We start from the raw sequence: 22,526 nt of genomic DNA, 5'->3' as shown, positions 1-22,526 counted from the left end.
AAATGAATTAAGCATTTAAGTGAAAAAATCAGAAGAACTAATAAATGCAAAAGCTCATTCTTTGGAAAGAAAATTAGATATACTGACTCAAGAAATAAAGACAACACAGTAGATATAAAATAAAAAATGAAAATGGAACTCTAACCACTGATACAGAGTAAATTTAAAAACAAAGACAATTTTAATAAATTTGAGGGCCTAGAGGACATGGATAATTTTCTAGGAATATGTAAATTACCCAAACTGAGTCCAGAAGATGTAATCTGACAAATTATCATAGTGGACACAGAGAAAGTTTTCAGAGTTAATCACAAAATACACCCTGGGCCAGAGAGCTTCAGAGAGTGTTCTACCAAACCGTTAAGAAAAAGAAACCTCGATGCATTTAAACTGCTTCAGAGGGACGTTCTGGGAAGATGGGTCTATGACAGAATAGATTTTTAATCTCCTCAATTCCCCATGAAAAAAACAGGGCAATTAAATAGCAAAACCATAAACTCATGGAATATTTTAGCAAGTGACAAGGTATCTCTACAAACCCAAAATTCAAGAGGGTGGGAACAAACTACAAAAAGCTGTATTAACAATATCGATAGCTGTATGGGATGAGTCCAAATGAAGTAATGGGTCTGAGAACAAAAGAAGTCTAAAATAGCCAATAGGTTAGTCACGGGAAGGCACAGGAGGCCAGCATGAGGACAGGTAAAGCTCTGAGAGATTCTGTCCCACTGAATAGTGAGTACGAGGTGAGTGCAAGGAGCCCACAGGAGGATGTGAAGCGGCTGGAGCAGTCTCGCCCCTGTGAACTCAGGTGACTGACCAGCCAGGATTCCCTCGCAGAACAGGAGCCAGGATAAGAATCAAAATGGAGCAAACGGGACAACAGAGAGAAAAGAAAGAAAGGATTCAGATAAAATGGGGGAAGGGGCCAGAACAAGAAATCTCAGAAAGCAAGCTGCCATGTGCACTAGTGTGACAAGGCTGGCCCTGCCACAAGTTCCTCTTCTTGCCCTCACCTGACTGTGGCCTAGTGACATTCAAAAGCACCAAAGAAAGCCCCTCACACTTTTGCTTTTGTGCTCGACTTTGAGCCCCATTAAAGGCGCTTGCCCTGGTTCATTTGTTTCTCTCTGTCTCCTCCCCACCTGCTCGGTTGAACTCGCTCCCTTAGCATTCCTTCCATGTGGTGGGAGTGACTCCGTCTCTCTAGGATAAATTTTCTTTTCCTGCTCCTCTCTTGTGTCCTCTCTTGGGGCTCGACGTGAATGACCATCTCATGAACAAATACAAAATTACTTTTTACAATAATTGAAAACAGGATTCTGTGAAGTTTGAAATTAGAAAAACTATCCTGAAACAAACTTTCTTCTGAAAGTTCAAAAAAACTAATTTCATGTATAAATGAATAACAAAGTATCAAGGTTGAAATCCCATAAAAAGTTATTTTAAGACAAAAGAAGATTCCTACAGACAATGAAAGTCTGCCTAAAAACATAAATGACCACAAAATAGATGGAAACCATAACCCACTATTATTTCAAAGTGAACTAAGACATTAAAAAAGTGCGACAAGATATGAAAGAACGACATAATCTGAAATAAGGTGATAAAATTCAAAAAAGAATTAGAAATAAAAGAAAAATTAATTCTTGAAATTAAGGCAAAACTATAAGGAACACAAGAGCAGCAAATAAATGTAACAGACAATGCTTTTAAGAGAAACAGGTGAAAGAAAGACTTTCAACATAAAAAGAAATTAAAAGATAAAAAAGGATTTGAGAAAAAGTGAATATACTTCGGAAAATACTTAATATAAGCAAAGAAGAGCCAAGCCACGAATGATGAGTCCTTGAAGAGGAAAACGAAAGCAAGGGAACAGGTCAGGTACTAAACAGATTTGAAACTACCTGACAAAAAGCCCAGCGCACACATGAGCATATCAACCTCAAATGACCAACTCCGAGACACTGTCTAGTACAATTATTGGGATTTAAAGAAAAAGAAAACAGTCCTGTTGCAATTTGGCAAAAAACAGCAAATGACTTATAAGGAAAAAACTCAGGCAATCATTAGCTTTTCAATAATAACACTTAATGCCAGAGGAAAATGGAGAAACATATTTAAAATACTCAAGGAAAGAAAATATGAGTCAAGGATTTGTATCTGGTAAAACTGATTTTTAGGTATAAAGGGACCACACAAACTTATCTATATACGTGGCCTTTAAATTAAAAAATAAGAAAGTAAAAAGATTTTTTTATTACAATATTAAATTATTCTCTCTACTTAAAAATGACTGAAAATGATTTTAAAGACCAAGAAATACATAACATTAAAATAGCATTAATCCATTTGAACAAAAAGTCAAGCAAATTCGCCATGACCATTCTCTATTTTGCTTAATATTTGGGTACCGAATTCATCTACATAGAAGTAAAAAGTGGTTGTTTAGGAAAATAGTAATATTCGGGACCCACTCTTCATCTAAGATTGTTTTCAATATAAATAAAGTTTTGTTCAAGACGAACTTCTGACCTTGCATTATGTTAATTTAATTTTCCATACATCTGGCACAGAAAAAACTTTTTTCCTGTGAATTTATTTACGGTAACTGGAAGTCAGAAAAAATAGTAACAGAAATGTAAAACAATTCTAAGATAATTTAAAAAAGAAAGCAAATTATAGTGTCTGTTATTCTAAAATTCAGGTAAATAACTAATTAACGCTTGAGAAGTTCAGTCCTAATCCTTTTAGGTGACTTGATTCAATATACAATCAGCATGGGGGGCGCGGTAATGAACTGTAAGAAAATTCTCGGGGTAACTGAAGTTTACCACTCAACACAATGACTATGTAAGAACCAGTTCTAACAGACGGTCTTGGAGCAAATGCTGTTGAAGAATAAAATACAGAGGTGAAGCGATTTTATGATGCTTCGGGGCTCCATGGATTGCATTCTGCTGCGATGCCCTCGGTTACTCCGGGTCTGTAAGTGATTTGCTCCTATGGCCGCTGAGCTCCTGGCCTCTACAGTTCTCGTGTCTGTCTCCCTCAGGTATCTCCACCCTCCCCTGTCGGGAGTCGCTCTGCCTGACTCCAAGATGCCTGCCTCTCTGTTCTTCCCCATGTGGTACAATCTATTCGAAGATGGAAACCAGACAGCCGTGTTTGTCAGAATCCTGTGAAATGTACTAGGGGTAAAACAAACAGGCGAGCACTTCCAGTAAAGTGTAAACTGCAAGCTGGACAGCTCAGGGATCTTTATTTTCCCCAAAGTTAAAGTTGCTAGAAGTTTACCTTTATTAAGGTTAAATTAATTCAGTGACGATGTCTAAATAAAGCACCGTGGCAACCAGCAGTACACGTTTACGAATGCTACATCTCAAAAGACAAAAAGTAGTTGTCAAGGAGAGTAGCTACAATGAGAGCACCTGAGCTTTTCCTCATCCCCCGGGATCATGTATCTTACACTACATGCTATTGTTTGTTATTAATTTATCCAAGATTCTTCTTACCAAGAGTATCTTTAATGAGGATTTCAAGCTTCTGCCCCATGTTGGGTCCTCTCTCCTCTCTTGGATTCTGTACTCGGTTTACAATCTCTTGCTTGATGGAGTTGATTACAAACAATAAATTATCTGTAAGACAGAACGAGACACACGGAATGTGTCACTGACATGGAAGAATTTGCTTTTTAATTATGTAATAACAGACAGTCAATTAAAAAATGGAGAACGTGTAAGAAAACATTAAGTGGAGATGGATAATATAAGCTTTCTTATCCAAAGAAACGAATCTGTAATGATGCGCCTCTTTTGACAACACAGGTAGACGTATATCGATGTCCACTATTTGGTAAGCAACTTGCCCTACTTGTCCTCATAGCTTTAAGACCTACGACAGTGTCTGGTATATCAAATTATAAGATCTTAGTAAATGTTTATAAAATAAATCAAAGTCGTTCAAAGGCAAAAGCTTTAAAAATAAATTTCCCCACCCTAGGAAGCATAAAAAGAAAGAGCAAAGTTAACTCAAAGTAAACAGGAGCAGAAATCAATGAAACAGAACACAAATACATAATAAAGTTAACAAAACCAAAAGGTGTTTTGAAAAAAATCAACAAAACTGATACCCCCTCACACTCTCACCCCCATTCCCAGCTAGACTGAGCGATGACCTAAAAGTATAATGAAAAAGGGTTTATCATTTCAGAATCTAGAGCCATTAAAAGAATAATAGGAAAATGTTATGCCAACAATTCAGCAACTTGGACTCAATGGACAAATTTCTTGAAAATGCAACTAAAAATTGATACAAGAAGAAAAAGAAAATCTGAACAGCCTACTTCTACCAAAGGAATTGAATTTATCCAAAAATATTCCCCAAAGAAAACCCAGAGGATTTTAATGGCAAATGCTATCCAATATACAATGAAGAAATAAAGCAAATCTTATCAAATTTTTTTCAAAAAACAGGAAGAAAGATCATGGCCCAATTCATTCTATAACACCAGTATAGCCCAAATATAGCCCAAATACCAAAACCTGACAAAGACATTACCAAAAAATAAAATTTCAGACAATATCCCTCTTGAATACAGAACAAAATTAGAGGACTAACAAGGACTAACAGTACCTGATTTTAAGATTTATGACAAAATACAATAATCAAGATAGTTTCTATAAAGGCAGACAAACAGATCAATGGAACGGAATACAGAGTCCAGAAGGAGACCCGTACATACATGGTCAACTGATTAACAAAGGTATAAAAGCAATTCAGTGGGGAAAGGAAGTACTTTTCAACAAATGGTGCTTGATCGACTGGATAGTCATATGGAAAAAAATGAACCCTACATCACACACAAAATTTAGCCTAAAATGGATCACAAACCCAATTGTAAAACCTAAAACTACAAATTCCAGGAGAAAACATACAAGTAAACATTTGCAAATTTGGAGTTGGTAAAGTTTCTTAGAACACAAAAAATATGAAATATAAAAAAATTTGACAAATTGAACTTCATCAAAATTAAAAATTTTGTTCTTCAAAAGATGCCAATGAGAGAACAAAAAGGCAAGCCAAAAACTAAGATAACGTATTTTCAATACATATATCAAAGATCTTGTATCCAGAACAACAAAATCTCAGAAGACAAATAAATGCTTAAAATGGCAAAATATTTGAACAGGCATTTCACACACAAAAAATATATGAACAGCCAATAAGCACAGGAAAGGCGTTCGATGTGATTAATCAAAGAAATGCAAACTAAAACCACAATGAATATTGCCACACACCCGTTAGGCTGGTTGACATTAAGACGATGACCACACCAAGCGTTGGCAAGGACGTGGATCAACTAGAACCCTCCTACACTGTTTCTGAGAATAAAACAGTAACACCCACTTTGGAAAACAGTTTGTAGTTTTCTTACAGAGTTAAATATATAATCCTATCCCATGATCCTGCCAATTTACTCCTAGGTATTTAATCAAGAGAAATTAAAACATATGTCCACCCAAACACTTGTACAGGAACAGTCAAAGCAGCTTTGTTATAGCAAAAACTAAAAACAACCCAAGTATCTCTTAACAGGTGAATGGATACACAAATTATAGTATATCCAATACAACAAAATACTACTCAGAAATGAAAAGGATCTAATTATTGATATAGGTAACAACATGGTGAAATTTTTAAATAATTATTCTGAGTGAAAGTAGCCAGGCCAAAAAAAAAAAAAAAAAAGAACACATCATAGGAGCCCTTCAACACACAATTTTAGAAAATGCAAACTAATCTATAGTGCCAGAGTGCAGATCGTGGCTACCTGGGGACAGGAGCAGAGGAAGGGGTGGCTTACGAAGGGGCACTAGGAAACTTTTGGAGGTGATCAAAATGTTCATTTTCTTAATTGGTTTCACATGTGTATATGTATGTCCAAACTAATCAATTACACTCTTCAAATATGTATAGTTATTATATGTCGAAAAAGCTGGGGGGGGGGTTATAATTTCAACACAGATTCCTATGGTCTGAAACAGAGCCCTGTGTCCTCAGAGATGCCTCTGAAATTGGTGCTTCGTTATTCCTCACTAGTAATATGGAGAAGAGACCAATCCAGACTGATGTTGAAGGAGGAGGTAAAAAGCAGTGGGGCGTGGGCAGTTTACAGCTCCGTGTAGGGATGATATGTATAAAATGTGTCACTAAATGTGTCACTAAACAAGGCAAGCACAGCTGACTCCCTACATCGCATGCAACGAGAAGTTTATGCTTCTTCTCAATGAATAACTGAGAGAGAACACCATCTATCCAAACATAAATAAGGACATCTACATGCAGACTGGACTTGTGAGAAACATTAAGGCCCCCCATCTTCAACAGGGGAAAATAAATGAGGTCGCTTTTAAAAAGACACTATAAAATCAAAATGAGAGCAGAGCAGAAGAGTTCTTCTCAAGCTGGGCGGTGTCCAGCCAGCACACTGGGGCAGGGAGGGGCAGGTGAGGGGCTCTCGCTACTACAACCTCTGGTCAGGAAGTGGAGGCATCTGGCTCTCAGAAATTGAGGCCAAACATTAAATCTGTAAACAGATCACTCCTGAAGTGATTCCATATTTATACGAGAAGCTTTCCATTTTAATTTTCCTATATGACCTCCTTAAGGACAAAATATATCCGTCAGGGTGAAGGTTGTGTCCACTTAATAGTTCTATTTCTCATTCCGAGTCAACACGTCTACATTTGATTCACAGAGCAGCTTCTCCTGAGCTTTGGTAGGAGAAACCAGTAGAAGGAGGACGGGTGGTAGGTAGGAGGGGAGGGGAGCTGTCGTGCTGGTCCCCGAAGCCAGTCCTTGCAACAGTGCTAGTTCTTAACAAGCTAAAAAAGATAAGGACAATAGCGTGAATTTTTCACAAAGTTAATTTTATTCTATTCTGAGATTATGCGTCTCAATTTTTTAATACTGAAATACCCTTCTTTGTATGAAATTACAGTAATTGTGGACGATGTTCTATTTAAGGTCCTCGCCTGGCAAAATATAAAGCTGGCAAACCTATGGTTCCCAAGTCCCAACATTTTTTTTCAGATGTCATTGATTTGTGACTCACAAATTCTAGAAACCACGAGGTTAACGGATAGGTAATGAAGAACAAAGCAGGAGAGAGTGACTCCAAGCTGTTTAGAGGAATCAAGGGCACCATTCCCTTGAGAAATGTACCAGAAGCTCTGGGAAGAATTTTCAAACTACATGTGACAAACTACAGAAGGGCATCTCATTGGTTCTGAGATGGCTTCTAACCCAACAGTGGAGGCTCTTCTTGCTTTTCCCCAGAGACTGCAGAAGAGAAGCTAGTAAAACAGGAGGAGAAGAAACATACAGGAATGAGATCCTCTTCCTCCATGCTGACTGACCGAGAAGAAAACATCACCTTTTAAAGACAGGTCTTTGCTTACTTGAAAGACCTAAGGCGCGAAGTGAGCACATAATGCAATACATATATGCCTTACTGTTAAATTGTATGCCTAAAACTTACTGGATTTCCTTAACCAATGTCACCGTAAAAAAAAAAAAAGAAAAGAAAAAAAGAAAGAAAAGAAAAAAGGAAAAAAGAAAGAAATTAAAAAAAAAAAAAAAGACCTAAGGCTTTAAGATAACTTTGGATACAAGAAAATTTTTGGCAGCGATAAAAATCTCAATTTGAGATAGAACACCACATTCAGAAATACAACTCCCCCATCATTCCCCAGCACAGAATATATTTATATCATAGACACAAAGCATGTGTGTGGAAAACATGTGCATATATAGAAATGTAAAAATATAGTCACACAGATGTACCTAATTATGGATAAATACATTAACTGAGCAACACAGAGACAGATGCCAACATGTGTCCAAAGAAACACAGACCCAGAAGTCCCCGCATGGCCCACCATATCTTCCTGCAGTGTGAGCCAGCTGGGTTCTAAAAGAAATATGAATAATGTCCATGACATTGCAATCATTATATATACATATATATTCATTCCTTCTTCAACTGTAATAAGGAATAATAGGAAAATGGGTAGATTTCCATTCCAATAAACCAACTACTGTTTTACCTAATTCATTTACCTTGATTAGAGTCCCTGAGTGGCCATTAATTAATTAAACCATCAGTTCATTTCACAAGTTGTAAACTTCACAGAAGGAAATCCACTTTCTGTCCTCACAAGTGGAAACAAGATAATCAGGATAAAGGATTCAGAAAAACTGCACAAAGGTTATGAGCACCTACGTGCCAGACAGGGCAAGCGGGGAAAGAGCGGTGGTTCTCACTACAGATGAAAATCTGAGCTTTCTGACCCTCTAGTGGCTGTACAAGGGCTCTGGGCTGTGTGAGAATGACCTAGACCATGAGGGCGTCCTCCCATGAGCGGCTTACTGTTATGTCCCAGGACGCCTTAGAGGTGATCATTCCTACATGTGCCATGACGTGAAATACAGGGAAGCACTGATCTAAGCCGAGAGTTCCCGAACATGTGCTGAGATGGCTGCATGGGAGTCAAAATAAAAATGCCTGGGTTCTCCTTGCACAGATCCCGAGTCAGAGGACCTGGAGAGAAGCCTAGGAATCTGTATTTTAATATCAGATGATTCTAATGAGTAATCAAATCTGTAAACCAGAGATCTAAACCATCCGCTCCAAGGTTAAAATAAACATTCGTCAATAAATTTGGCTAACTCAGCAACACCACTGAAAAATGGAAGTAAAAACTTTCTGTGCTGGCAAGTGGATGAGCTTTTTAGGGCGGAGGTGAGATCTGGTGTGGGGAGCCACAGATACAGACGCTCGCACTGAGTGAAGAAGAGCATGTGGCGTGCCGAATGGATGAACAAAAGGAGGGCTGGCCTGAAACTGGACAGAACACAGGGAAAGCAAATCACAAAACCGAAGAAAAGAGAGTGCTCAGCCAAGTAACGGGAGGTTAATAAAAAAGTTTAGGTTTACCATATTCTGTGTTGAGGCCCCATAATTTCACTTTATTAGCTTCATACTGGGCTTTTTTCTTTAACCGACAAGCCCTGTGGAAGGAAGGAGCGATTAGTTCTCTTTTTGCTGTCAGACATTTCCTAACAGCATCCCGAAACCACTGCCTACTGGTGTTTAAGTAACTCAGTTACCAAAAAAACACGCAATATAATCATTCATCCAAACTAATCTAAAAAATTTTGAGCACGTATTCAAAAATAAAACTCTGACCAGTACACCAAAATAAACAAAACTGACAATACCAAATGTTGTAGAGGACGTGAAATAAGCCGACCCCTCACACGTTGCTGGTGGGGACGTAGATCAGTACAAATAGCTACTTAGGAAAATAGTCATTTTTTTAAGAACAAATTTACTTTATTACTTTGAAAACAGCTACTTTGGCAATTACTTATAAAATTCAACATATACTCCTGGGTATGTACCCAAGAGATATGAAAACTTATGTTCACACAAACACCTTTAAGTGCATGTTTATGACGGCTTTATTCATAATTGCCAAAAACTAGAAACAACTCAAATGTCCTTCAACTGATGAATGGATCAACTGTAGTATATCCCTACAAAGGTCAGCAATAAAAAGGAACGAACGACTAACCCTCACCACGTGGATGAATCTCAAATGCATCATGTCAAATCAAAGAACTCAGACTCCAAAGGCTACATATAATATGATTCCACCTACATGACATTCTAGAAAATGCAAAACTGTAGGGACGGAAAACAGATCGGTAGCGGTGAGGGGTGAGGAGCCAGAACAGGGGTTTACTTTTACAAAGAGGTATGAGGAAATTTTTGAAGGTGATGAAAATGTTCGCCATCTTGACCGAGGTGGTGGCTCTATGATTGGATATGTCTGTCCAAGCTCATGGAAGTGTACATTAAAAAGGATGACTTTTAACTACTACAAAACAAACGAAAAACAAAGCTAAAATAATAAAAATTTTCACTGTTGTACTAAAATGGACTCGAATTCGCCTCTCCCCTTTAAAAACTTTTTCCGTCAAGCATAAATACAGTCTCTTACTTTCAAAGGAAAAATGATAATACTCTCGTTGTAGTATTTATAAAAGTACATTTCTGAGCAAATGGCTAAGGGCCAGATGAGCGGTAAAAGCTCACTGGAAGTCTAACTTCACCTCCTAGACTTCATTCCCACGAGTGAACATGACTAGCATTTACCTGGAAGCCAGCTTATTTTTTTCCTTCCTTGACCTTGGCCGGGCTGTTAAGGGAAGCTCACTGACTGGAGTCAGGTCACTAATCACCTTATTCAGTTTCCGAAGTTCATTGCCTATCTGCAGTAGTTTTTTAGGATTTGGAGTCAGGTCTTCTACATCAGTTCTCCGTGACTTCTTTACTGCATATTTCCCTATAGAGGGTTTAAAAGATGTTTAAGTTAGATCATTTTATTTAACAAGAGATACATGTTCTACAGCCATATTTTAAAACCACGATACTCTTTCAGAAGTCTCAGAATGTTAGCAACCTATGCCAGAAGGGCGAGCCTCCTCTCCTTCCCACCTTGTGACTGCAAGAAATGGGGGTGATGAGGCACAGCTTTAGCCTTTTCTGAGCCCTTCTCTGCCTTAGGGTTTCTGGCCCCAGTATGACAGATTCTTAATTATTTGCATGGCAGTGATAAGCATCTCAAACTTTAGGGCTGGAGTGCAAGTTCACCTGCACACAAAAATCAGGGCTATGGTATAATATACGGTCAGGAAAAGTTTGGAGATCTTTCCCAAACCAAGATATTTTGATGCTATGACAGAAAGCTTGTCAAATATATATCTATAGATATACAGAAAGAGATGTAGAAATATAGAGATAGAGATAGATATAATTTTCCCCTTGTGTTGGACTCAAAAGTCCAACGACCAATCATTGCCTTTTTTGAAAGCTCTTCCTCAGTTAGTCTGACGAATAACATTACGGAAGACTCCAGGGTCTTGCCCTATCACTGCGGGCAGGAGAGCTGGCTCTGCCCTCAGGTATAATACACCAAACAACTCTCCTGGTACTCTCCACATGCCATCTGGACCTATTTATTGGACCTGTCTTTTCATTTCTGATAGAAAACTGATCTGAAGGCAAAAACTAGGTTTTTATTCACTGAGGGATAGTACAGGAGCCAGTGGAAGGGGAAAATGAGACACAAATTCCAGTGTCAAAATGCTTAGCGACTGAAATCTGTAGCTAAGTGTCTACTACGCTGTGTACTGAGCACCAAACTTACTATTGCCCTCCCCTTTGGATGAACGTAAAAATATGGAACAGACTTTAGATTAATGGAAAAATAGTATTTACGCAGAAATATTCTACTTAATTACATCTGCCTGGGTTCACATTTCAAAATCTGATCTCCCTAAGATTACAAACTTCTGCCTCCGACTCTTCCACTCGTCTCTCCTCTTCCTTTCTTTTCGTCCTCCTCCTCTTTTCTCCCCATCTCCATTTGATCCCAATCTCCCCACTTATAATTAGGCCTGGAGACTGGACAAGAACGGAAGAGAATGCTGGAGCCCATTCTCTTTCTCCCCAGCCCTTCTGGTTTGCAGCAACTGTGGCGGATCGGGAATCAGCAATCTCCTGATCATTACCCGGGCAGGGTAAGTGGAATAAGAGTGATTAGAAATGAACAGTTTTTACACGGGCCCTCCTCCCTCTTTAGGCGATGGCTCTCGACACTGGTAAAAGCTATTTGTGAGTGAACAGCGGTCACAGCTGTTCTACACACAGCAAGTCTACTGTTCCCCTCTCCAGTCCGCTAGAAAATGATGAACACCTACATACAATGGGTAAGCATTATGGTTTAGTATCTCTAAGATGACACGAAATATCTGACTGCAGTCTCCTCTTACCATGATGTAAGCCATTTTTCTGATACATATTACTTGGCAAGGTGTCTCGGTTCCATTCGGATGGCCTGAGCATCCTCTCTTGCTGTGATGGTGTGAGTTGTTCACTATATTCCCAGAAGTACCTTCTTTTGCCTCTCTTCCGAGACGATATGGAAGTCATCTCCTTCAAGTCTTCCACGGAATCATTTTCATAGCCTTAAAAAAAGAAATCCCCCCCCATAATTTTTAAGTTTTATAAATTTCAATAAACCAATCAGAACAAGAGATCCCTTCTATTTGTACCTGATGCATTCCCTTTCATCTGAAAACATCATTGTTTATTATTGGCATGTCAAAGATAATAAGCCACGTCCATAAAATAACTTTTAATATAGAAATCTCTAACTCATAAAATATGCGGAGATCAAAAAACATAGACAACCACACTGTTTATCTTCCTGGGGTTTCTCTTTGGTTTTTTATAAGTTAGTACATGACACTTTGTATCTTCGTATACGATTGAGAGAAAATACAGCAATGTCAAAAGCACCAGGAGATAATGGTACTTAGCCACTATACTGTGATCTTATAAATGTCTTCTTTCTAATATTCATGCATCTGAAACAGCCCCCAGACAGAGAGCTGTGTGTGCTTCTGGGATGGTACCCTACCACGCAGAACTTTGTCAAGCTGCCGGTGGTTTCCTTCCCATCTCCCGCCCTACCTCTTTCGTAAAAGAATAAAAATTACAGTTCTTACATAGGTTTTCAAATTAAAAACTCATATGCCTCGTCTACTTAATATTTAACTGGAAGGAGTTTGCATTTACTTCATTTCTTAAGAAATCATTTTCCTTACTAATTGGAGGGGTCAGAAAATCTTTAATTCTGAGCTGCTAGAACTCTCGGTCAGATCCACTACAGGAAGACCTGCCAATCTCAAATGCCCTCAGGGAAAGTCCATCTTAGACATCCTCCAGGTATGGCAGTAGGCGCAAGGGGAAGCAGGAACGGGCCGAGCGCAGGGCGTCCGCAGCCCTAAACGAAGCGGGCCAGGAGAAAGCCAGCTAGGCTTGTGCAGCACCAGCCAAGCAAAATGACTTTCCCTCCTAAACATATGACTCCTCTGGAACTGACGCTAAGAAAGTGATGACAGTCTACGGCCACGCCACCCTGAACGTGCCAGATCTCGTCTGATCTCGGAAGCTAAGCAGGGTCGGGCCTGATTAGTACTTGGATGGGAGACCACCTAGGAAGACCAGGTGCCATAGGTGGGAAAAAACTAATAAAAGTGATGACATCTGTGCGTTTGGGGAAAATATTAGAATTTTATCAGGTTTTCTTCAGATTAAGAATTAATTAGGACGATGATTCCATTTATATGACATTCTGGAAAAAGCAAAACTGTAGGGACAAAGTGGTTTCCAGGAGTTCGGAGTGGAGAGAGGGGCTGTCATAAATTCACCGGAACATACACCGACGCCACATACAATGGACTGGTTAGTTAAGATCAGCCACCTTTCAATACAGACACCATCGTGATCCAGCAGAATGCAGAAAAATTATATTCCCAGACCACGGGTCTAGCACTTAAGGTAATTAATATTCCTCAAAGTATATTCTAAGGAACACTCTTCCTACTGACTTCACCCGCCAAAGTAAGTTCTATGAAACTCTCATCCTGCATCTCTCTCGCCATAGGACACACAGCACACTAAAGACAGAAATCACGACAGTAAAGAAACCTGCTCGACTCTAAGTTCCGTGGTGACAAGGATCGTGCCTATTTTGTTCATCTCTGCACAGCCAATACCTAATACACACAGTGCCTGACACAAAAGGGGCGCTTGAAAACATTTTTTTAGCAAATCGATGATTTAATGCAGCCGTTCCCGTGGAGACTTTTCCCTTTTCTTTCCATGTGATGATCCATCACACTGATCTAACTCGTTCCTCCTTGACACAACTCTCAAAAGGAAGTCAAAAGGCTCACTTACTGCCTAAAATTCCAGTCACACATCTCTGGGTAGTGAGGACTACAGCCGCTAAGCTGGTAAAGTCCATTGTAAAAGTGTTTAGCAGGGATTACAAAATAATCTCTCATCCTGGGGGCCCAATTCTTACTCTTACAACCGTGTCATTTTGTGACCCCAGCAGTTGTAGCCTTTCCACAGAAAAGGCTCTATTAAAACTCGGGAGCCAGTCCAGAATAGGGACTGATACTCCATTTTACACCTTTCCTGGAGCTTTGTAGGCTCGGGCACTGGTGTAGCAAACTGCCAAGAACCAGCATCAGGGGAGCAAGGCATCACAAAAGGGCCTTTGTAAACCGTCAGCCGTGCATCAGACCAATCAACCCACTCTAAAACCAGCACGCTGAAGAAACTATAACCATCCCCATTCTTCAGCTTCAAAGAACTTCTTCCTGCTTCTCACCAAGAATTCACTTTTGTATTCCTAAAGTTGCTGGTTTAGCTCTTTCAAGAAAAATGGAAATTTTCGTTAGCAAATGTGAATAAAGCTCAAATGACAACCACGAAATTGTGCTGATTTCGTGGTTAAAGAATGTCATTCATTAACGTTTGTGAGAATTCTCCAAGTAATACTAACCAAAGAGGTTTCGCTTCAGGTCAACTGGCAGTGAGTGAATTAAATGCCATCCATCTAGCATCGTTAAGTGGTGCCAAGAGGAGAGCCTCGCCATGCCGAGTGCCAGCTGATCCATCCCTATTTTAAAGCAGCGTTGGGTGCTCGACGCCAGCAGCAGGAGAACGTGGCGTGACAAGACAACACCAACTGTAACACTGGTTCCCTCTCCGAATCAGAGTCAAAAGGCTGAGGAAATGGAGACGAGGGCCAGTCTAGCAAGTGCTCTCTCTCTTCACGGGCCTACTCACCTCTCAGCACATTTATCTACCTGAATCTGAGTTTAAAAGATCGAGGACGAATTTAAACTGGAGGCAAAAGTCGAAGAAAAGCAAAACTAAAACCGGAAGTGGGGTAGACAGTATAGTTCTGCCTGGCTGGTGATGGTGCGATTTACTTACTCTCTCTGATTTATATAGTCCTTTAAGCACCAACTGGTAAAGGCATCTCCTTCCCCACACTTTCCATTTCCCTTAGTTATTACCCATCTCCTCTGTCTCCCCGCTCCCTACCCTCCTGTCCTAACCTTCTGTCCTAACCCTAAACAAGGACTGGGGCGGGGGGGGGGGGGAGGGGGGGGGCGGGGACGACACGTCAGGGCTGAGCTGTGGCCTCTAAGGACCACCCACAGAGAGACAGCACTCTCATCTTCCTCTGGGATAGGACTAAACAACTTACCAGAGCTACAAAGACAACTTTCCTTAAACATCTCAAAGCAGATTTTATTCATTTGTTGCGATAAAAATTTTCCTGCTAAGTAGAAAAGACAATTGTTTTATCTAGACTACGCAGAGTTCAAAAGGAAACCGAAGAAAAGGCGAAAGCCCTTCTCCTCTGCACTGAAGTACCCTGTCCTATTTGCAACTCCACCCAAGTCACACAACTTGGTCGTATCGAACACGGAAATCCAAACATTTGTGTAACGGAAAGATTGCAGTAAAGAAGTCTTTCAGCAATAACAGTGCTTAAGTGCCTACAATACAGCTACTATGTCTTCAATACCTTCCCAAAACTTAAACACCAATGTTCATACTGCTGGAAATTCCAGCAACCGTCATAACAAAAGGGATGGGGTGTTTTTATTTTTTTGACAATTTACAAGGGTTTTTTTTTTTTAATAGCTTAGTTTTTTAGGTACACGGCACGGTATCAACAGAATCTCTGAAGAATATAACTTCTGCTTAAACTTGAAGCTCTCCACTTCTTTGTGCGTTTTAAACTGTGTGCCACTCGGCGATACCATTTTCATAAATAAACTGCACAAGCCAACAGCAGCAACGGCCCAGGCATCTAAATGCTGAGTGAATCAGTTCCCTACAGGTTTCATTTTCTTTCTCCCTTTTATTTGAAAGCACTGTATATAAATAAAGCAGTCTCCTTCATGCTCATTAAATTATTGCATGCATTTTTCTTAAATGGAAAAATACTGTGTGGATGAAAGATGCAGCAGACACAAAGAAAAAGCTCTCTTTTGCATTATTCATTAAGTAGGCTTTGTGGGTTACAGGCATGAGTAATATAAACCGTCATCACTTGGCTCACCATTCTAGGGACTCCGAACTTACCTCAACTGTAATAGAGGGACATGGGCATAAATAGGAATGTTTTTAAGCCAATCAATTCTTGGCCTCTTTGCACAGCTGCTCAAGAGAGTGACAAATCAGGTCACTTAACATAAAACGAATTAAGAAGTAGCTCTCGAGGAATCGGCATATGAACCCACTACATGAGCAAAAGTGATTATTTAGAGCTGTGGGAAGAGAAACAACCAACCGCATATCCGAGCCAAGATATTAAGTCATTTAATCCCCAGACCAAGACAGAGAGAGCATCCGCAGCGAAACCTTCTCTTTCCAGACAGCAGCGGAAAGGTCCGTCTGGTGAGACTCCAAGCATTTCGATACCTGGTTCAGAGAAAGTGTCGCTGATGTCATCATCCTTGTCGTCTTCATAATCCTCTTCCTCTTCCTCCTCCTCCTCGTTCTCAGAGAGCTCGTGCTCGCTGCCGAATCCTTCGTCGTGGTCCTCGTCGTCGACATCCTCGTCGTCGTCGTCCTCCTCCTCGGGACTGCATTTGGCTGGCTGTTCACCCAAGTTGTCGGACACAAAAAGGGAGTAATTGTGCTCTTCTTTTTTCTGGGATGAATCTGAGACAGATGTGCTGGCAGAAAGGCTGCTACTCTCTCCTGCTGCAATTGACCCAGGACCCTCCTGGGGCAGCGGGCTGAGTAATAGTTCCTGGGTTTCTTTAAAAGGCAAGGCGGGAGTGGCATGACCCTGAAGAGGCTCCACCCCTTTCCTCTCGGGTCTCTTTGCTACGGCCCCACAGTAGCAGGTGTTCTCCTTTGCGGCGTCTGCGTGAGCCTGGCTCAAGGAGGGCCGGCTCTGCTGCACGGGGTTGATCTTTACTTTTGCCTTTTTGACATAGTCTTTACATTCGACGTGAAAGTTCACCTTTTCAGGATGATACATGTTGGTCTTCACCATGATTTGTGTGCTTGAAGTGGGTTTGCTTGCTTTTTGGACACAGTCTGACAAAGGGACCTCAGCCTGAAGAGTCTTAGAAGAACACACGGGGGCAGCTGCTCTGCTTGTGATCTTTTTACCAGGGAATGAAGAGGGCAAGGGATTCTGTTTGACACTGAAAAGTGAATCCGGGTAATAAAGGGAATCAGAAACAGACTGGGAATCCTCGCTATTAAGCTGGGCCAAAGTCGGGGTTTTACTTATGACCTCTTCATCTTGGTAAGGGCTAGAAAAGTCATCAAGACCCAAGTAATCCACTTCTTTTGTTCCCCAGATGTCACAGCTGGTTAGTTTGGTGTACTTTGTTAAGTCTTCACAGTACGTATCCCACTGTTCCCAGTTTGAGGTTAAGGCGCCCTCGTTATCCAGGACATCTGTGAAAGACTCCAGATTTTCAATGTCTTTGCAGTCCTCCAAAGATAGGAAGTTGTCTCTAGGATTCTGCTGGTAGTTCATCTCTCTATCCTGAGAAAGGTTTAGAAGAAGTTACACACCGCATTTTAGGAAAGAAACATCCACCTCCATCCACTGCCATATATCAAGTTGATAAATCGTACTCGACCTCTGGTCTGGTTTATTTTAAGATAAGGGCTACTTACATTACACTTTACCATGCCACATAACCTCGTTTCCTTGGGCAAGGAAAAAAAAATATGTTCCTTGAGAAGCTCAGGTATGATCCAAATATCAAGGGCTCTTGAACTTTACTATGAACACTCCTCCTGAAAAAAAGTTTACATTTCCTGATCTTTGACTTAGAAGGATTTGGGGATCTCCTTAGAAACGAGCTTCAATTCCAAAGCAAATAATGAAGACCTTACCTTCATCACAGAAGGATCTGTCTTCTTGAGTGAGGACTTAAATACAGAGGCCAAGGGCAATCTGAAGAGAGTTGGAACTCGGCCAGCAAAGGGTAAGATCTTTGTAAGACCTTGGAACAACTCTTGGGCATGGGGAATAAAGTACTCCTCAGGAGCGGAGATGCAATTTTCAAAAGGTGGGTATAACTATGCAGCCACGGAAAAGAATGCAGTTAAGCCCAAATGTACTAACACGAAAGGCTGCTCACCATATATTTTTACGTTAAAGAAAGTTATAAAATCCTGTACTTCTAAATATGCCATCCAATTACAAATAGTCACATGATTACATATGTGTACTAAAAGTCTGTCCGTAGCAGTTACCCTTGGAGAGAAGCTTTGGAGGGTGGAAGCTCAGGAAGGAAATGAGGAAGTTTTCAGTTTCCCTGTTTGCTTCTGTTCTGTTTTCATTTTTGCATTAGTTTGGGGTTTTTTGTTGTTTTGTTTTTGCTTGTATGTGTTTTAACAGTGTTACTGAAGTGTAATTTACATAGCATAAAATTCACCTGTATTAAGTGTACAACGATTTTTAGTCATTAACGAATCTGTGTTCTTAGTTTTCCAGTTTTTATATACTTCTGTGTTGTTTAAGTTGTATATGATTACAATGGTTTTTCAACTGTTTCTCTTAGGACTCTTCAGTGTGTATTTACCTCAATAATAAACGACAAGTATGTTCAGATATTGCTTGGAATTGCTATTTTTGTCTCACATTCTCTGGTCCAAATGCCTCGCTCAATGTTATCGTTCCTAAATTTTCCAGCTGAAGTCCTTTGCCATTCGGGCATATTCAAAAAGACAGCTTCTCATCCTCATCATTAAAAACCAGACAAAGACATTTAGATAACTTTTCCTCTTCTATTGTCACTGGGTTCCATACATCCTTCTAAAATTACCAGACTGATAGTCACGAGAATCAAATTTGGCCTAATTACAATCTTTTTCCTTTCGGGCATTTATAAATAAAACTTCTACCACAACACTTTTACCCCAAATCAAAGCAGAATTCAGGAAAATGTGACTTACCAGTTCATACATGAAATCTGGATCTGAACTGTTTGCTAAGAGATCTGTGCTCATCAGAGTCTGTTCCGAAAAGGTGTGGCTTCGAAAGGCATCCCCAAAAGGCGGATCCATTCCGCTTACACTAGGCTGCGAGAGAGCGATTTTAATTGTTGACGTTAAAGTCTACTTCAAGGCCAATTTATTACACCTATGCCCTACCCCACGTCTACGACTACGAACTAACAATATCTTCAGAGAACAATTCTGTGTTTTTTCTACTGTTTAGTACTTTTAAGAGATTTAACTAGCATTAAACTGTGGACTTGTATTAGGAAAACAACTAAGCTGTATAAAAACAGAAGAAGAAATAGAGTGGCAACTGTTAACAATACCCCTAACCTCTAAAAATCAAGCTTATTTAGCCATGAGTCAGCATATAGTACCTAATGAGTATTTTTATTTGGCGCTGTATATTCTTTCAATCCATCTCTAACTACACTCTCTGTTCTGACTCCTGTAGTAGAGAATTCCCTGCCATTTGCTGGGATTCACAGAGGTAGCAGGTCAGTCTAACTCTGTACTCCTAAATGAGTCCAATGTCTTATTTCCCAAAACAAGCTGGAAGACAATTTGGGCATCTCTAGTCCAGAAAATGCCTCCAGGCACGTAATGGAGACAGACAGGATCTGCCAAATACTCAAAAATCTCCTGGGTGGGACCAGAACTTGGAGTTGAGTTCAGTAGCCTTAATCCTGATCCCTGAAAAGGGTAAAATTCATTCTATAATAAGTAAGAAAGGGCAAAAAGACTAGGCACCCAGAGTCAATCCACTGAAATCGAACTTGCATGGAGAAAGAAGATGACAAAGAATAAAAGTTCCCTCTTTGCTTTCTTGTGTATGGGCTTCTGTGTATGAACGAGGGAGAGGCTGAGGCCCCTCATCATTTCCACTTACTTACTTTTAAATTCAATAGGCGTGAATGGGAAGGGACAACTGGGAAACAGTAAGAAGAGAGAGAAGATGGAAATCGGCTTTCTGTGGCATATTAATTTTCAGGGGAGTTGGTTTAGCCCCCATAAAGCCAGCAGATCTATCCACCAACTTTTCATTCATCATGTTCCCTGTGTCAAGCTCATTAAACTTCAGAGCCCTACGTAGCAAAGAAGGAAAAAGAAGCAGTGGAAGGGAGGACAAGTATTCAAAACCAGCTGAGATCAGAAGTCAAATATCTTCAAAAGGTAGTATGTCAAGCTGTTAAGCGTCAGAGCACTTACAGAACCAATGGTACTGACTTTCCGCGGTGGGAAAATAAAAAACCTCGCGCCTGCTCTGTGGGATTTACCTGAGGCATTTCCAAGCCCAGATCCTTTGAGTCCGATCCCAAACTTCTTTTTTTTCTTGTTTGTAAATTCCTTTCCAGCTTTACTTTTAATTTCCAGATCAAAGATGATTTTCACAATAAATGGCAGGTTTCCCCGGAATGCCTTCAATTCAACTGCTTGGATCAATGCTTTTTTTTTTTTAAATAATTCTGTGTGAATCTGTCAAACAACAACACAAAGGAACTTCACTGAAAACCATTAAGAACAAGTTGACCTTTCGAAAATGACATTAACAAAGAATACTTTAAAGGAGTAAGTCTTGTGGTTGCAATATTAAGGATTTGGTCCTTTTTCAGCACCAACTATTCAGAAAGTCTCCATTCCTCCCTTTATTTGCTTCTAAAACAGGACTGATCAATAAGCAATTGCAACATTAAACAAAAATCCTGAAAAATCAACACAGGCCCATCTTTCCTGCGATCTGAGAGATGTATTATAGTTACTGGTAAAGCTCCCATTCGCTTTACGAGAAACCACAGTCTCTGCCTTTAATTCCATTATCAGAGAATCATGACTGCTAAATTAATCTACATTTTATATCACTCACAAATCTACAAGAACGACAAATATATAGTAGTGAACGATGGAATTTAACATATCCTCTACATTAAATAAAATCACGTTCATAATAGTCTATGTAACATTATCCTTTGAGTTGTAAGTGAAAGCTGTCCTTGAAGTAAGAATTATTCCAGTAAGGTCTTAAACATGTATATGCTGAGGGGGAAACAGGGACAAGGACTACTTTGCAGAGTGTTCTAAGGGTTAAACACTGATTGCCAATCACTGGGCGCAGGGTCTTGACTGTGGTAGAGACTTACATTTTAGTTCCCTTTTCCCTCTTCTGTGAAGGCCTTAATCGATAGGAACTAAACAGCTATACCCATTTCATCATCTTTGAATAGATCAGTGGTCCTCAAAATGTGATCCCAGGACCAGAAGCATCAGCATCAACCTGGAAAGCTGTTAGAAGTACAAAAGCTTGGACCCCGGCCCAGACCTACTCACGCAGAAACTCGGGGAGTGGGGCCCCGTTATGTGTTTTAACAAGCCCTCTAGGTGACACTGACCCTTCCTAATAGCTGAGAATCGCTGCCTACACTGAACTCCTTGCTCTCGCTCAGTGTTCTTTCCCAAACTGATGTAAAGAGCCGACTTAAGCTGAGCTGCCTTCTGTAGTTAACACATTCTTTGGGCTAGAAGGTTAGAGTGGCACATTATTTTAATTTCAAAGATCTCTTGTTGAACGAATAAGAGGTAGTCAACGAGAGACTGAATCACTGTTCTACTTAGTAAGATTAATAAACTGACTACCATTTGTACTTCCTGGATCTTCGCTGGGCTCTCCCCTCTGGTGGGTTGTCATTCTGAGCTCCCGTTCTAGCCCAGGAAACATCATCGAGTGCCCAGCCTGGGCCCAGAAACAGAATTAACTATGCATCTCAAGCCAGCGCTGCAGTCTAAGTGGATTCATCCCTGCTCCCACAGAAGGCCAGTTCTGGTGGAGCTTCTCCTTACGGGGCCTCATGCCTTGGTCCTACTGCTGATATGTAGTCTCAGTCCTAACTCCTCTTGATTCCGGTGAGAAACAAGGTTGGTTGCCTTCTCTAGTCCTACTCAGACCCCCAAAAGGCATATGATTCAAGTAATGCATTCGACAGTGTCCCAGTGTAATCTTGGTCTATAATCTGGATCTGGGAGAAAAGTCTGATATTCTAAAACTTGAAACTTACCCTTACTAGCAACAGAGTTAAAGACTCAAGAAGAGATTGAGTTCTATTCAATACATATGTATTGGCATCCACTAAAGACACGGTCTACCAACAGCCTGGTTTAATAGGGAAGCTCTGACAAAAAAGGGCTAAATGCTAGCTACAGCTCTCATCCGCAAACTACGCAACACTGGGTAGGTCAATCTTTCTAAGCCCCATTTTTCTCATCTCTCAAATTTTCTATGTCGTAACACTTCCATACAAATACAAGCATTTATTTTAAATTGTATTAAACACTTAGCCTCAAAGCAAACTTCAGTCAATGCAGTTAGCAAAAAGGGTACTTGCTTGAGATACGGAAGACCTGGATTCCAATTTTGATCCCATAATTAAGACTAAACAGACTTATGAATTAGAGCAAGTTACTCAAATTTTTGCCTTAGATCCCAGATCGAGGAATTACAATTATTCTCCCTTAACTGTATAATACGGATATATATAATAGAGTATTA

General features: G+C 40.1%; 1 protein-coding gene and 1 pseudogene across 2 annotated transcripts in view; one reads left to right on the top strand and one right to left on the bottom strand.

Moving 5' to 3' along the window:
- The window catches only part of CREBRF (CREB3 regulatory factor), a 40,947-nt gene that overhangs the window by 4,019 nt on the left and 14,402 nt on the right, over positions 1-22,526 (bottom strand). The window contains exons 1-8 of one of the 2 annotated variants that reach the window (XM_039878199.1): positions 21,124-21,265; positions 20,263-20,461; positions 18,941-19,066; positions 16,433-17,519; positions 11,905-12,099; positions 10,226-10,415; positions 9,002-9,075; positions 3,516-3,638 (exon numbers count right to left, since the gene is read on the bottom strand). In XM_039878199.1, coding sequence (XP_039734133.1) covers positions 3,516-3,638; positions 9,002-9,075; positions 10,226-10,415; positions 11,905-12,099; positions 16,433-17,519; positions 18,941-19,066; positions 20,263-20,271 — 1,804 coding nt within the window. In that variant the 5' untranslated portion in view covers positions 20,272-20,461; positions 21,124-21,265. Of the gene's footprint in view, positions 1-3,515; positions 3,639-9,001; positions 9,076-10,225; positions 10,416-11,904; positions 12,100-16,432; positions 17,520-18,940; positions 19,067-20,262; positions 20,462-21,123; positions 21,266-22,526 lie in introns of those variants that run through there. The other variant, XM_039878189.1, reaches the window with a different exon arrangement.
- On the top strand, positions 13,038-13,156 carry LOC120617098 (uncharacterized; annotated as a pseudogene).

This window comes from Pteropus medius, unplaced genomic scaffold, assembly GCF_902729225.1.
Source record: "Pteropus medius unplaced genomic scaffold, Ma_sr-lr_union100, whole genome shotgun sequence".
Lineage (NCBI taxonomy): Eukaryota > Metazoa > Chordata > Mammalia > Chiroptera > Pteropodidae > Pteropus > Pteropus medius.
This window is presented reverse-complemented; position numbering and strand designations above follow the sequence as displayed.